Here is a 16507-nt window from a genome sequence, read left to right on the forward strand (position 1 = left end):
TCGAAGAAGGGCATCGGAGTTCATACTTGATGGTAAGTGAAAAGACATCAAAGTTCTTGTTATAATCCAAAAGTCCTACCTCCATGAAGGTAATCTAATATAAGATTTTGTTTAAACTATTACAGCGGTTAGAGTCAACTGTATGGTTATTTTGGAGGCTGCATTTATATTTATACACTCGTTTATCATGTAGGCAAATCCAGTTATGATCTAAACATAACTTATGTAAGCATTGCAGTATTACATAGGCTATGTATTAAATAGATTTTAAATTAAAACGAGCTATGATCTATAAAGTGCATTAGGCTATATTCCAAATGACCCGCAAGTAAAGTAGGCCTACTTACTTTTTTTCTATATTCTAACAGAATGAACATTGTATTATAAGAGAGGGAAGAATCAAGAAAAGAGAAAAGTTGTCTATGACAAAGAAGAAGCCAACCAAATTTTCAAAGAATGCCACACAAGTGCCTTTGGAGCCCACTGTGGTATTGTGAAAACGAGGGACACAGTGTGCAAAAGGTTTTACTGGCCTGGCATGACATCTGATATTGATAAGTGGGTGAGTGTATTTTTTGATTCATCTAAAGAGAAAAATGGTTCTTATCACTTCATTTTAAGCAAAAACACACAAAAGTGATGGAACATATCACTTCCATAATTCTTTATCAAACATCTCTGTTTGGTGTGGTGCAGCCAAATATGTATCTGTTTGTCCAGAGACCAGTCATACCACATAAAACTTAACGACAACAGAACAAATATTCCCTCCTTCTAATACTGAAGTTCACTGTTAACATATTGTCTTCCAGGTTGGAGACTGTATGGAATGCCAGGCCAGTGCTTCAACAATAAAGCAGGAGACTGAGTTCATCCCCATACAAGTGATTCACAATATTTTGTTTTACTCTTTGAAGCTTATATTTTGTGATGGAGAATGCTTAATAGTAATTCAAAGTGAATACTGTATTTGTTATTTTGCTCTCCTTTGTTAAGGTGAGCCAAACATTTGAACTTGTGGGGATGGACATCATTGGCAAAGTGGCCGAGACAGAGGCAGGCAACGTATATATATATGTGTGATGGTGGACTACTTCACCAAGTGGTCAGAAGCATTTCCCCTACCCTCCAAAACAGCTGCAAATGTGGCAGACTGTATAGTGAAGTTCTTTTATCGTTTTGGGGCCCCAAAAAGGATCCTCACTGACCAGGGAAGAGAGTTCGTTAATGAGGTTTGTTGAATGTTACAGCATGTCGTTACATAAATGTAAATGTATTTTTGGACAGTGTTTAAATGTATGTGAGATGATCTCACATATCTCACATTTATTTGCATATGCAGTAATATTTTTTGCAATGAATCATTAAAAGTTATTTGTTTCAAACAAAGGATAATGTGCTTATTATTGTTTGCCAACAGCTAAACAAGGAGGTGTGCAAAAGTCTGGGGATTGAGCGCAGCCTTTGTGCACCATATCATCCACAGACAAATGGGCATGTCGAAAATAATATTTTGTGGCCAAGGAAAAGTCTATGTTTCTTAGTAGAAGGCAAGTGTCCATTTAAATCCTTTAACGGGACCTAATATATTTTGTTGACATTGTTGGAAATATGTAATTTTAATTAGATATTCATTACCAAGGTCATAGTTAAGGGAGGTGTTGTACTGGACAGCATTTTATTAGGTTTAGGTTTTTTTCTGTCCTCATATTTTCATAGATGGGGTGGGGGCAGTATAATTTTCAGCATTTACTTTATGCCAACATTAGCTATTTGTATTCAAGGTTGTAATCACTACGGAATGACTATGCTAACAAAAATATCATTTTTGCCATTACTGTTATAGTGATCAGGAGTGCTTTGAGATTGTACAGTTAGTCAACATATAGATAAGTTTGTCTCATTCCAACATACAGTCTAATGACTGTAATGGCCAAGCAATGGGTCAAGACCAATAACAATGAAAAAATGAAAGTTCTGTTTTACAGATTGACAGCAGTGTGGAGAATACTCTTGACCAGGAGGTGGTGTCGGAGGCCATTAAAAGGCAGGACTCCATTTTCACTCTTGTGCGTGAAAATATAACAGCAGCTCAAAGCAAATACAAGATGCCCAAATCTGCGAAACAGGCATGTTTTCATGTAGGAGACCAGGTGCTTCGGAAAAATGTTCGAAGCCAACAGGGTGGGAAGCTGGAGAGAAACTGGACTGGTCCCTTTACAATAGTTGCTATAGATAAGAAGAGCGCAGACCTAAAGTCTGACACGCAATTTTGACCTGAAGTGAATATCGATCACCTTCAAATTTTCAAAGAGCCACAGCCCCGAATACTCCATAGAATTAAATCCCAAAAAGGACAATTAACAGTTACACCAACAGCCCCGGCACCACCATCAGTCACGTCACCACTAACAGCACCGGCACCACCAACAGGCCAAGCAGCAGCTCCAGGGTCAGGCTCTGCTGCAGTCACAGCTTCAGCCCCAGGCAATATCGAAAATGTATGTATGTTTGTTTCAGAATATTTAATTTTCTTTTAATGTAAAGAACACAGTTCCTAACATACCAAGTCTTTATGTAGTAATTCCTGCACTTTGTGCTTATTTCATTTAGATGTGAAGGATGCCTGGGACGGTCTAAAGGCCAATGTCCTGCTGTCAAAAATTGGGCCATACAAGGTCTTTTACTGGGACATTGGCCGAACAGGGCCTGGATTGGAGCTTGAGAGTGAGGTAAAATGTATATATTTTTTGTGAAATATAATTACCAAATTACATTTGAAAAGTAATTACTATTACTACTAATTAATATGTGGATGATGTTTGAATAAAATAATTGTTAACTGTTCATTTTAAACACTGTTAACAATTGCACGTCAATTTTACTAGGTCATAAATGCCTACTTGGCCATGCTGGAGCGTCCACACAATGTCACATCTAAGGTGAAGGCCCTTCATATAGATATACATTTGGAATCACTTCAGTATGGAAAGGAAACATTCCACGATTCAGGGTTAGTTGCAGACTGTCTTGTTACATATGCTGGTAACAGTAATTTGATGTTGATGGCTTGCAAGTCAAAGCTTTTGTATTTACATTATTTCAGCGGGATCCCACACATTATAAAGTGCTGTTTGGTGTCGTGAATGAACACCATCACTGGTTCCTGGTTGTAAGTATTGCTTTTTCAGCAATTGAGAGCACATATTGACATGTTACATACCGTATACCATACAGTAAGATCAAGTGGTTGTTTTATTTTAAGTTTATGTTCAGCTCTGTAAACTCTTCATCTTGCACCTTGATGCCAAAGTAGCTAAATGTGAGAAGATGTTCTTGTTTAAGACCACATACAGTAGAGCTCTTTTTTATTTTTAAAGACCATGCCCAGCAGCGATTTTTAAAATGTCAATATGGTGGACAAGCGTATACTTGCATGTACAATAATCTTAGGTCTTTGTTTATGTTGCATACAGGTAATATATCCATCTGAAAAGAGGACACTCCTGTTGGATTCACTTGGAGAAACCGCTGCCAAGCTTAAAAGGTGCCAGGATGTAACAAGGTACACTTTAATTATAGCTTCAGATTGAATATAACCCAGTTATCACATATTACTATAGATTTAGCTACACATCATAATGGAAATTTGCTGTAAATCATGATGGTGTCATTACATCTGTCAAACACAGGTGCATAGGCACAAAATTAGGGGGATTTTGTTTTCTTTGAAAAATCTGGTTGTTGGGAAAGGAGAATGGTTGTTTTTACCTGAATCAACATTATTATCTTTCTTCTGTTTTGATGTCTGAGGAATTGGTAATAGTATTTTCTTGTGCTCCTCTATTTGCACTTGACATCTTATAACAAATATATTGTGTTGCTTGTATGATGTTAAAGTCAGTAAATCTGGTTACTATATTTAAACATATTTTGGGTTTTTAGAGCATTCATGAGGAAGAAAGGGGTCAATGTGTCTAGGTGGAAATGTGACACAGTGCCTCATCCACACCAACCAGACAGCACCTCCTGTGGGGTTTTTGCCATTAAGATGAAAAAATTTGCCCTTTTTACTCCAGTATGTGCACATATAAAATGGTGCTTCCTTGAAAAAATATGTATTTAGATTTGTATGTGTTGGTAAATGATAACTTGTGTTTTTTAATATCGGTTAATTGAGAAAATCTTAATGGACGAAGAGGTCAAATTCCCCGCTGGCCAAAATGATGTGGCAGAGTTACGTTGGCAGATTGCCACTACTCTTCTTCGGGAGTCTGGTAAGTTATATAATAGTACTACTAACAAGTTGTAAATGAAAACATCTATTACTACTCTGGTTGTCATCTCTGATAATTACAGAAAATACAAATAATGCAAACGCAGTGGATTTGGCTCAAAAGAACGCTTCTTGTCCTCACAAATGTTGCCCTCTTTCAAATAATTTTCTATTTTTCTGACAGACGATCTGACAAACCTTTGTTATCTTATTTTGCACATGTTTTGCCAATATTAAGTTGTCTTTCCAAGTTTTCTTTAAATATTTTGTTCAGAGTTAACCAGCAGATATTGTAAGGTATTGAATGGTTTTTGGTAAGTACTTGTGATTTGAAGAGCTCAGATGAAGCTAGTAAGTGTGCATTTGAATTAAAATTATTATCACTCATGCATTCCCAAGGTCAGGAATTAACTCTTTTGTGCGAGGCTTAAAATACCAAACCATTGGGCATGACTACTGTTGTGGCTGGCCAGGTGGCGGTAACAACAGTAACAAATAACAAGAGTATTAAATTTACTTACTGTATGTACATTGTATCTGCTATTGACACAACAGTTTCTGTACTGGCAGCTTAATTCACCCTTGGGTATTTTACAGCAAATGACCTTCAATAAACTTGGGGATATCTTCATTCTTGTACCCTAAATAGTCCCCCCAAGTGGCAAGCGCTGAAGCACTAGCTTAAAAAACACTAATATCCCCCAAGCTAATATTGGTGAAGGAATTAACATCGATGTTTACATTATAACACAATTGTTAAAATGTTTTTGCACTACAGATATCCTGTGATGCTTGCGGAAGGTGGTTCCACCGTGTGTGTGTAGGAAGGCCAAAGATAGAGGAGAAATTTGTATGTGCAGCATGCTGAATCTCAGTGAGAAAAAAGAAAGGAACTAAAAGACCAAAAAGAGAAAAACATAGATACATTTGAATGTTTTTTTTTTACATACTTGTAATTTTGCTATTGATAGTATTGTTGTTTATATTTTTTCTTGATTTTGAATGTTTTATGTTTTGAATTATTTAGATTTTTCCATATATATTTTATCTGTAATATTTCTTGCTTAGGGTTAGGGTTCCCACATTTTAAAAGGTATATTGTCTTCCTAATGTTTTTGTTAATGTGTTAAATATTGCACATTTTGCCATTTAGTTTTGTATTTACTGAAATTTGTAGTGACTTAAAAAAAATTACTTTGTTACCATCTATAAGTTGTGTGAAAAACATGTAGGCTAGACAGCAAGGCAAGCTGCTACCATGCTGGTTTCAACTAAAGTGAACTGTATTGTATATTCCAATAGGTAAGTATGCACAATTTCTTTTTTGTTTAATGTTATTAAAGTCTTCCATGTAATACTTGTGTGAGCTTCCTTTCATATTGAACACAGGGGGAATGGTATCTGACAGTAACATTCCCAGCTGTCAAGATGCGTTCCCCCTGCTATGATGGAGGTGGTTTTAAGACAAAAGATAAAACCTAAAAACTTGTGTGATGAATTTTTTTTTTATCTACAATTTCTTTTGACATTTTCTCAGTAAATTGCGGTGAAAGTGTACTTGTTCGGACAGAAAACCATCAGATATAGTTTACTCTAAACAGCTGAACTAAAGTTGACAACAGAGCTCCCTTGTGGCCAAATCATGCAATTGCATTTCTAAAAAAAAAAAAACTAGGCTACTACTAAGGTTAAGGGAAAAAAACAAAACAAAAAGAGAAATATGATCAATACGTCCAAGTATTGTGCCTTTTGAGAACGATCGCATATTTAGCCTATAAAATCACAGTTATGTGAATGAGCATACATTTCTTCCAAAAGTCTACAATATTCAAAATGAAAACTCTCTCACAAATATATTATTTATTGATAGAAATAACAGTAGTTGGTTGTGTTAATAAAGACATAAAAAACGCAACAAACATAAGTGTTCTGTTACCCCAATTTCAAAGTATAACTAGACAGTCATAAAATTTACATTTCACTTCTAGAGTACAACATTCTACAGGTAAAACGCGCTAAAAAAGTTAGTTTTGAGCCTTAGTGCTCTCCATAGTACCTCAGTGGTACGAGCACAGCATCTCGGGGGCGAGCTTTTTGTGAGAGCTTCCTTCGCTGTTTGGACGGGGGCGGGGATAGGGGGAAACAGATCTCGACGGAGAAACTGAGTTCGATACAACAGTTTTTCTCTATGCTTGTCCTATATAATTTTGTTCACCATTGATTGTGTTTAGTTAGATCTAGCTAGACACATTCTCTGTAAAGTCCTCTGAGACATGCTTGTGACAAAGGGCTATATAAATAAATGAACTTGAACTTGACTAACTGTGCATGTTTCTTTGAATTTGCCGAATTAATTGTCTAGGCCTATCTGGCAGATTGTAAGGTTGTGCATTGGCTAATGTGAGTCAAAGCTGTATATGTTATCATTTCTCTTGTTTGATCTTAATTCTGAAACAATAACATGTACAACTGATTTAAAACCTTTTTCTCCCTTATGAATCAGTGAACTGTTTTTGTTATTTTGGAATTATTAAGCCATCATTGTAGAGAGTAGACCATGTTCATTTGTCTTTTCTGACAAATGGCAAAACAATATTTTACGCATGAACACAAATTAGCCCTATAGTCAATAGCAACTGTCTTGTCTTTTAGAGATGATTTATTTTCTTTTGGTGGTGGTTGCCAACAAGGGCAACCAGACAGTACAAAATGGTTGACAATGGTCCAACTGTGGTTGTCAAAGTCAACCGAGAAAATGTTGCTGTTATGAAAAAGTAATTTTTCATTTCAGTATGACTTTAAGTGAGGCACTTTTGCTCTTTTGTAGAGGCCAGCACTAAAAACAATGTAGTTGTCCTAAGATGTCCCTTGGTTTGAAAAGTGTGTGTGTGTGTGTGTGTGTGTGTGTGTGTTCAGAAATGTGAAGCAGTGGGATGTTGAAATAAAGTTATCCTATTACATGCAAACAACCAATAACAAGGTTGTAAGCAAATATAAATATTCAAATATAAATGAACTATTCAATTTAGTGAATAGATTAGTAAGTATTATAGTAGTGAATAGAATAGAGTGAACCATCCCTTAAAAAGGAATGAGTGTGTTTGTGTCCAGCAAGACAGCCTGAACAACTGTATGGGGAACCCTCACACCTGCCAATGCATAGGAACCAGAGACACAGAAGAACACATAAATCCTTCAGGATGATGCCTCAGCAGAAGAAGAGTAACCAGAGACAGTCTGAGTCTATTAGCTCCCTAAAAACTTGTCCTTAGTGGGACAAAGCCTGACATGGATGCTATTTTGGAAAATCCTCCAAGAGGTATAAGAAGAGAAATAGAAAAGAAGGGGGAGGAGAGAGGAAAGAAAGACCCAAGAGAGAACTGTGTAACGACCGGACCCCCTCCCCCAGCAAGAAAAGATCCGATCTCAGCTTTTGTCTATGGTATAGTGATATCTTAATGTTACTTATAACTGGTGATCTGTATAACCTAAGATTTATATGATATACATTTTGTGACTACTCCAAGTAAGGCTATGGTTGATGACTGATTAAGATAGATGATGGAAGGTTGTAATTGATTTGATCCTGGGAGAATTGTGACTGTTCTGTTCTTAGCTTAAGAAGGAAGCTATCATTTCACATACTTGCATGAGTATCTAGCCTGATCCCAGTGAAAGATCCCGCCTATTTGTTTTAATATTTATTTATGCAAAACAGGTAGTGGGTGTTGTTCCTTGACTGTCTTGCATATAATCTGGTTTGGTTTTCCCCAAAAAATCCTACAAACTGCTCAAATAATTTCCAATTTTCAACAGGATAATGGGAGAGAAGGGGGAAGAGTACATGAATACTTCAACATTATAACCACAATTACCCCAGATTAGAGTTCATGAGTGATTTCAAAACATTGGCTCAGTGGATGTGACCTTTGTTCTGTTACACTGGTCCGAGCGTCCTTATTTTTATTTAGCTACCCCAGCTGTCAGTGTGTTGTCCCCACAGTGGTTGACTACCATGGCTTTGAACATCCCTGGTGTGGTTGTGGTGGTGCTGTTCTACCTTCTGGTTCTGGGGACGGGGATGTGGGCCTCCAGGAAGTCCAGGAGGGCTGAGAGGAAGAGCCAGGGAGACAGGACAGAAGTGACTCTCCTTGGAGGCAGAGATATCAACTTGGTGGTGGGAGTTTTCACCATGACTGGTAAGTTGTTTTATGGGGCGGATAAGCTGATCTTGACCCAGAGTTGGTAGCCAGAGTGAGCAGTCAGCTGCTGTTCTCAGTTCTTGGTAAAACTGTGTGATCTGTATGGATACTCACCCTGGATTACGGCACAAGAGATCACTACATCACATTCTGTGTATTGGTAAATGTTTCAGCATAATCTATAGGACTCAAGGCTTGATAGGAATATTCCATTTTTAATTACAGTGCTCTGTGTCTGTGTGCATGCATGTACATGTGTATGTGTGTGTATCATTCTTATGCAGCTACATGGGTTGGAGGCGGCTTCATCCTTGGCGTGGCTGAGGCAGTGTATTCTCCTAAAATGGGGTTAATATGGGCTCTTATGCCTGTACAATACTCTGTGTCCTTCATAATTGGTAAGACTCGTCACACAATTCAAGTCTACAAGTATACAGCAGAAACTAGTGTACAACAAAATACAAACAAACTAGATTGGAAGCAACTGTTAATATTTCATCCACTCTGTAAGGTGGTCTTTTCTTTGCCAAGCCAATGAGGGACAAGAGGTATGTCACCATGATGGACCCGTTCCAAATAAAGTATGGAAAAGTACTCAGTGGTGCGCTAGTACTGCCAGCCTTGCTGATGGACATTCTGTGGGTCTCTTGCACTCTGGTTGGCTTAGGTAAACATATATGCTTGCCAGTTAAAAAGACTTCAAAGTTTGTTTAGTGGATGCAAATAAAACATCTAAAATGTCTGTGTGTATGTGTGTGTGTGTGTGTGTGTGTGTGTGTGTGTATCTTTGTAACAGGAGCAACTATGAGTGTGATATTGGACTTGCCCTACTCCTACACTGTTTTGATTTCTTCAGCAGTGGCCATTATCTACACATTGTTAGGAGGCCTTTATTCTGTGGCCTACACTGATGTCATCCAGCTGTCTCTTATATGCATCAGTCTGGTGAGTTACAGTGCCTTGTTGCCCGCAATAGTTCAACCTCTACTGAAAAAGGCCACTCTAGATGCTCTTGTTTTAAACAATTTTAGACCAATTTCTAAATTACTGTTTTTATCAGAAATTTTTAGAAAAGACTGTTTCCTTGCAACTTGCCCCCCTTTCATGCGGTGTTCCCCAGGGGGTCAATTTTAGGTCCCTTATTATTCTCTACCTACATGCTTCCCTCGGAGCACATTATTCGGAAACATGGCATCCACTTTCATTGATATGCTGACGACACTCAGCTCTATGTTCCACGCAGAACCAGGGAGGGAGGCAAGATGGCCCATTTTATGTCTTGTATCTCTCACATTATGCATCTTTTATTCAGATGAGGAACATTGCTAAAATTAGATCATTTTTATCTTTTAAAGAGTAACTAAACCCCACCCAAATCTGTGGTGAAGCCTGACACCTAATGGTGAAAAGTAGGGTACTGAACTGGCCATCTGCTATTGGCTGGTCTTTGTGCCAGGTGATGTCACCTTCTATAGAGTACAACACGTGGTGACATCACCTGGCACAAAGACCAGCCAATGTGCAGTACCCTACTTTTCACCATTAGATATCAGGCATCACCACAGATTTGGGCACAGGTCTGAAGCCTGACATCTAATGGTGTCTATAGAGTACTAAATCCTTTTGGTCGATAAATTCTAGTAGTGAGTATAGTAAGTAATGAGAATATTTCCCCACAGATACAGTAAACTGTCATTTCTCACCTAACCTAGCTGAGAGTATGAAAACTAATGACAACTGTAATGAAAACTAATTGGGAAGTGTGTGTGTGTGTGGAGGAGGGATGGATTTTGGATTATTCAACTTCAGTCTGATATCTGGATGGGATTCTAACAAAAAATAATTCTTTATTGTGATTGGTAATATTATCACAGAAATTGAAATAGTAATTTATTACGCTACAGGTTATTGGAAAAAGTAAGTGTTACTATAATGTGTTACTGAATAATGCATTACCACCCAGCGCCAGTGATTGACATTTTGGTCACAGGACATTTTTTAAGACTTTCTTCCTGTTAAGGCTAGGCTAGTGAACCCAAGTGCAGAACACAGATACAGGAGGCGGTAAGTAAAGTGAAGGAATTTATTTTAGGGCTTGGAGATGAGTCAGGCAGGTCAAGGGCGGAGGCAAGCCAGGCAAGGGCTCGGAGCTGAGTCAGGCTGGTCAAGGGCGGAGGCAAGGCAGGCAGAGCGGGCTCCAGAGAGTGGGGAGAGGAGCCGAGACAATGAGGAAGTCTGACGAGGTGAGAGGACTGGAGACAGGCGCAAGAGTCAGGCTGGCAGGCGGAACTGCAGGGACACAGAGACGGGTAAAGCACAGAACTGAAACCAGATAGCAAAAGTGGATGGCAAACCAGGGAATATATACTGTGGCTGATGAGAAGATGAAGAGCAGCTGGTAGCCTGACTCCCGCACACCTGTCTCCACTCCTGCAATAAAGCACACAGAACACAAGGGAGGGGGGAGAGAGAGACTGCAGGCTAGGTGGAGTTGAGGAAGTGGAGGGCGTGACACTTCCGGTGGAATACCATTTAAATCAGCCATATTTCTATCTTTCCCTGTGTCTTTGTTTGCTATAGTTAAGTGACCTTTATGTGGTGTGTCAGTCTCAGTCTGCTGACTTCAGTATCTATCTGTGCAGTGGATGTGTGTCCCCTTCCTTCTGCTCAACCCTGCATCCATAAACATTGCCCAGACGGCTTTTAACCACACATACCAAGCCCCCTGGATAGGCACTTTGGAGCTGGACCAAGTCTGGAAGTGGATCGATGACTTCTTAATGCTGGTGAGCTGAAGAAGATAATAATAATAATAATAATAATAACAATAACAGAGAGGACGAAGCTTGACATGGGCTACAAGCTCTTTTTTGAGAATTACCTCCATGACTCCGAAGGTAAACGATCTCTTGTCTAGTTACCTAACGTTTGTTAATAACGTTAACAGGTTATGCAGGTCCAAGGTAACGCAGCTATCAAAGTATACTTCATGCTCTTTCAGTCATATATGTTAGCATTGTATCATTTAACTTTAAAGGAATAGTTCACCCAAAAATGAAAATTCAGTCATCATCTATTCACCCCCATGCCAGCTGAAACTTGGGTGAAGTTTGTTAGTCCATACAGCACCCTGAGCTCCACAGCGGAACGGCGTGGAAGCCTTCTCCAAAACAACTGAAGTTGCTGGGGTCCTGACTTGACTTGACTTGACGGTGAAAAAAATAACGGAAAATAACCATAAAATGGCTTCATGCAACTCATCCAGCATAATGCAAGTCTCCGGAAGCCAAACGATCCCAAAGTGACTTGAAAAGATTTTTTTTATCTCTAGCCTAACGCTCTTTCACTCCTCCTCTCCTCCATCTTTTCCTGTTCTCTCCATCTTCCTCCTCTCTCCCTTGTCCCAGGCTCTGGGTAGTCTGGCATTCCAATGCTTCCACCAGAGGACACTGTCTGCCTCCTCCTCAGCAAAGGCCCAGGTCACCTGCTATGCTGCTGCCCTAGTCATTGCCATCCTGGGAATCCCCCCTGCCTTGGTTGGGGCTGTTGCCGCCTCCACAGGTGGGAAATAGGTTAACCCCTTGCACACTGACGGCGCGTTCACACAGGACGTATAACGGCCCCGGAATGGCCCCAAAGCGGAGGCCGCTTCCTTTCGGTGCCCATGTTAATGGGTCAGGTCGTTCACACTGGCCGATGCGCGGCACGGAGCTCCGCTCGCGATCTGGAGCGCCAGTTTAGAAAACACTGTAGATGGTCATATCACCATTATATCACCACAGAAGCACAAATATATTAAATTATCAACTTGATCAAATGATCCAGGGTCTTCACTGTTGTTGTTAATGAATCCAACTGCACTGATGCAAGTTTTAAATACAATACATTGTAGGATGATGATCTATCTGATTTTGAATTATCACTTGCCTTTTGAAAATTGCGTCTGTTATTGAATCACCACAAAAGTAAAGATGAAGCTGAAGCTTTGGTGGCTATTGGAACACATTGGCCCTCATTTACGAAACGAACGTACGACAGAGAACTGGGCGTACGGTCATTTCCACGCAAAGCTCGGCATTTATCAATTTGGACGTGAGCGGAGGCTACGATCAAATCTCACGTCAAGTCTCAACTCGTGTACGCAAGTTTTGGAGTCAGCGTGGACTTGCGGTGCAGCAGAGTAAATCTGGCTGAGTCGGAGAACTGTTAGGATTAGACCATATAGTATTCTGACCGGCATCTAAGCATATGCAGCCACATATTCATCACTTAAAAATATGTAGCCTATGGCAAAATATTATAGGCCTACAGCGACTATGTGTCATATAGCCTATCCCTAACATAAATAGGTATTTTCAAATTGTTTGCAATTAACGGGGTTAACAGTTTTCTGGTGTAAGATTAATTTCTCTTTCATTTTTTCTTCACCTAAATGTAAAGAATTGCGATGCAAGCTATTATATTAGGCTACTATTATATACATATATATATATATATATATATATATAGGCTATACATATCACGGATGTAGGCTATAAATTAAATATTCAAACCTCAGCTGGAATGTCGACGGCAACGCTGTTGACCGCAGCAATGATTTCTTTCCATACTGCATTTTTCCGACTTCCTTTGATGACTTTTCAGGCTGCCAAATAGAACTAATCGGTTCAATTGGACTTGGCGATGTTAGAGTTTCTATTTCGAGGTCGGAGAAGTTTCTCTTCTTGGACGTATTACGCCTCTCCATGTCGTAAAGTCTCGGGGCGAGGCCTCTAAACGAGAATATTTAGGGGCGTGATATTTAAATGACGATTGTTTTCAGCCTCCACATTTATCAACGCCCGATCATTCTTACGCTGGGATTGGCGAGATACGAACGTTTCATGAATCACACGTGAACCCTGTCGTAAGATGATTTCTGCGCTCGGATCTGCGCTGGTTTCTACGTTAGATTGATAAATGAGGGCCAATGTAAGCAGCCTACAGCCCGTTTCCACCGGGTTTTCTCCTCCTGTAGAGCAGGAGAGCTGCTGGCCGGCGCGGAGAAATGTGCTTCCTGTGTGAACAACCCAACTGCGACTCGCGGTACTTGGCCGCTACACATCCTGTGTGAACAAGGCATGACTTTCCCATTCAATTTTCCCTCAAGTAGCTTCGACGGTAGACAAAACAAATGTACATACACGTCATGTACATTTTTACATGAAATTATGTACATCTATCTGCTTGTTCCAACCCTTCATTGAAGCTATAGCTGCTTATATTGAGTATTCAAACCGAAGATGCCATTTTTTATGTCTGCACCATTACATCAAATGGAAAAAATCTAGATGTCTTGTGGATCATTTTGTACACATTTTCCTGGAATTTAGCATGACATATCTGGTATCTTTTGAAACCTTGGGATCTTCGACTAGGATTTAAAATGCAGTTCTGTGGGTTTGCATCAAGAGGGAGAACTTGCCAACATCAGAACAAGGATCTGCCTTCTGTAGCATTGTACCTTCTAGCATGTACCCTCTTCCAATGACAAAATTAGTTGCTATCTGTGTCATGTCTGCCCAGCCCCACCCTGCACACAATGCATTGCTCGGCTAAACGTTACACTGTTACCATGCAAATGTTTGTGAAATTTTTATCAGTGGCGGAGTAATATTCACGGTGATAAGGCATTTGCCCCGCGACAGCAGGGGCTCTATGGATGGTATTGTCAGTCCGTCCGTCCGTCCGTCGGTAAGTCGGTTGGTCTCTGTGTTCACCACTTTATGGGTCACATGGACGCAGGGAGTTAGACTGCAGACTCTCAAGCGGGAGACCAGAATTCGATTCCCGGCAGAGACACTTCCACAAAATTCAACGTCGCGGGGCTGTTAAGCTCTTAGTATTGTTAATTTGAGCACGGCTATGTGTGCTGTTATGCTGATTTGAAGCACGGTTAGAATGCTTTCTTAACCAATCTATGGAGGTGGCAGTAATTCTGTTACTGTAGAATTTAGTATTGAGCCTTGAAGGTGTTGTGTGGCTAATTCAATGACAAATCTGTGATAGAAGTTGCTCACTTGATCACCCAAAGACATACTCATTCTAACCTGCACTGCTTTCCTCTAATGTAGAAACCAGGTTTCTGTATATGTGCTGTATGGATCCAGTATACTGGTAAGGAGCCTTTCCAAGAATAAACCTCTAATTTCTCCTGTTGTCCAGACTGGAACCTGACGCTGTACGGTTCTCCATCTCCGTGTGAACGTAGTGAGGAGTATTTGGTTCTCCCACTGGCCCTGCAATACCTCACCCCGTCTTACGTCTCCATCACTGGGATCGGAGCCGTGGCTGCTGCCGTCATGTCATCCACAGACTCTGCCCTGCTGTCAGCAACTTCTGTTTTCTCTACCAACATCTACAAGAGCATCTTGCGTAAACAGGTGAAGGAGTACAGTATGTGATGGTGGCTCAGTGTGTCTGTGGAGTTGTGGGTTAGGATTGGCCTTGAAGGTTAGGATTGGCTTTTGTTGTGTGTCATTCCTTCTTTCTCTGTCCATCCATTTCTCTTTAATCTTCATTCGTCATTTTCTATTGGGTGCAGAATAAAAAAATTATCAAATGTATCAGTTTTGGAATTTGGAAAAGAATGAAACGTTTCTCTGTGTACGTCCCATTCCTTCCCTCCCTCCTGTGTTCCCAGGCATCAGACTGTGAGATGCAGTGGGTGATTCGGGTCTCAGTGGTGGTGGTGGGTCTGGTCAGCACAGCTCTAACCTTCTACAGCAACAGTGTCCTGTTGCTCTGGATCCTCGGAGCAGACGTTGCGTACACCTTTATATTCCCCCATCTGGTCTGCGTCCTTTTCTTTAAGGTGTCAAACGGTTACGGGGCCTCGGTGGGTTACATTGCAGGGCTGACGATAAGAATTTTGTCGGGAGAGAAGTCTGTAGGTCTTCCTGTTGTTCTTCCTCTTCCCGGTTGCACACTGGAAGATGGCATCTATGTACAGCGGTCCCCTGTCAGGACAATCTGCATGCTCATCACCTTTACGACCATCTTGGTTTTCTCTGCCCTGGCTTCGTTCATGTTCAACCGTGGCCTGTTACCTGAGAGGTGGGACCTGTTCAAGGTAAAATGTAATGTTTCGACGTTACCAGTGGATACAGTCACAGAGAGCCTCAAAGAGGAAACTGGAAGCAATGCAGCATGTGACGAGAATGGACTTGGAGTTGCTTTACAGCCAATGTTGCAGACTTGACTTTTGAATTTTGGGGGGCTGTTGGCCTACTTTTTAGAATAATCTCATAAATTGTTTGTGTTTGTAGTAGTAGTAGTCATAGTAGTAGTATCCAGCTCATTGTTTATTTTCCTTTCATCTAATGACATGTCTAATGACACATGGATGCTATCTGATCTATTCTTCAGTAAAACTTCATCTATGTTGAAAACAGACTGTATTACAGGCTACAAATAAAGGCCATACATTTGGTTTACTTGTCACCGATTGAAATGTGTGTGTGATAGTTCACTGAACTGTTTGTTGAGATTTTGAAACTTACACTCTCTCACAGGTTTCCTTTCTCAAAAACAGATGGCCTGGAGAGACCAGGTGGAGGCACAGGTAGATTTTCTGAGTCTTTATATAATAATTCAAAGCCAGGAATCAAACGTACTGTGGCAAAAAACAACAACAAAGGCTACTGCCAAAACAGGTCACACCAAATCTAAACATAGACACTGAGAACTATTGATAAACACTACATCACTAGGCTGGTAAAAATAAAGTTGATATAGTCCGTAGTTACCTAATGGAAATGCAATAGCAAAATACAGTAAACACATGTTTTGCCCTACCTGGACATTTAAGAAGAAATTGTACTCACCCCATAGTACTCCCATGTTACTCTCCCCTCTCCTGTTGCCCGACTTCGGTCTTTAGCCCTTTTGTATGGGGCAACATATTTCCAAGTTTTCTGCGTATCTTTTCCCCAGAAAACTGATAGCCATTTTTTTTTAATTCTTGTTCTAGATTTTTGTAGAATAATTT

At 40.1% G+C, this 16507-nt stretch overlaps 1 protein-coding gene across 1 annotated transcript; it reads left to right on the top strand.

Moving 5' to 3' along the window:
• The first annotated feature begins 8291 nt into the window (after positions 1-8291).
• Positions 8292-15718, top strand: LOC139660450 (high affinity choline transporter 1-like). Its single transcript, XM_071538600.1, has 8 exons — positions 8292-8475; positions 8763-8876; positions 8990-9145; positions 9275-9423; positions 11121-11264; positions 11886-12039; positions 14683-14900; positions 15161-15718. Exons 1-8 carry the CDS (start codon positions 8292-8294, stop codon positions 15716-15718), a joined length of 1677 nt encoding a protein of 558 aa, XP_071394701.1.
• Positions 15719-16507: the final 789 nt, after the last annotated feature.

The sequence above is a fragment of the Centroberyx affinis genome, unplaced genomic scaffold (genome assembly GCF_046629955.1).
Source record: "Centroberyx affinis isolate AG114_WGS23_722 - 3 ecotype Tasmania unplaced genomic scaffold, CSIRO-AGI_Caff_v1 ptg003308l_1, whole genome shotgun sequence".
Classification (NCBI taxonomy): Eukaryota; Metazoa; Chordata; class Actinopteri; order Beryciformes; family Berycidae; genus Centroberyx; species Centroberyx affinis.

Bases quoted from the DNA above. Each gene is read 5' to 3' on its own strand.
- LOC139660450 (XM_071538600.1), top strand. From the start codon at position 8,292: ATGGCTTTGAACATCCCTGGTGTGGTTGTGGTGGTGCTGTTCTACCTT. The intron at 8,877-8,989 runs GTAAGACTCGTC...CCACTCTGTAAG, and splicing joins CTCTGTGTCCTTCATAATTG to GTGGTCTTTTCTTTGCCAAG. The intron at 9,146-9,274 runs GTAAACATATAT...TCTTTGTAACAG, and splicing joins TTGCACTCTGGTTGGCTTAG to GAGCAACTATGAGTGTGATA.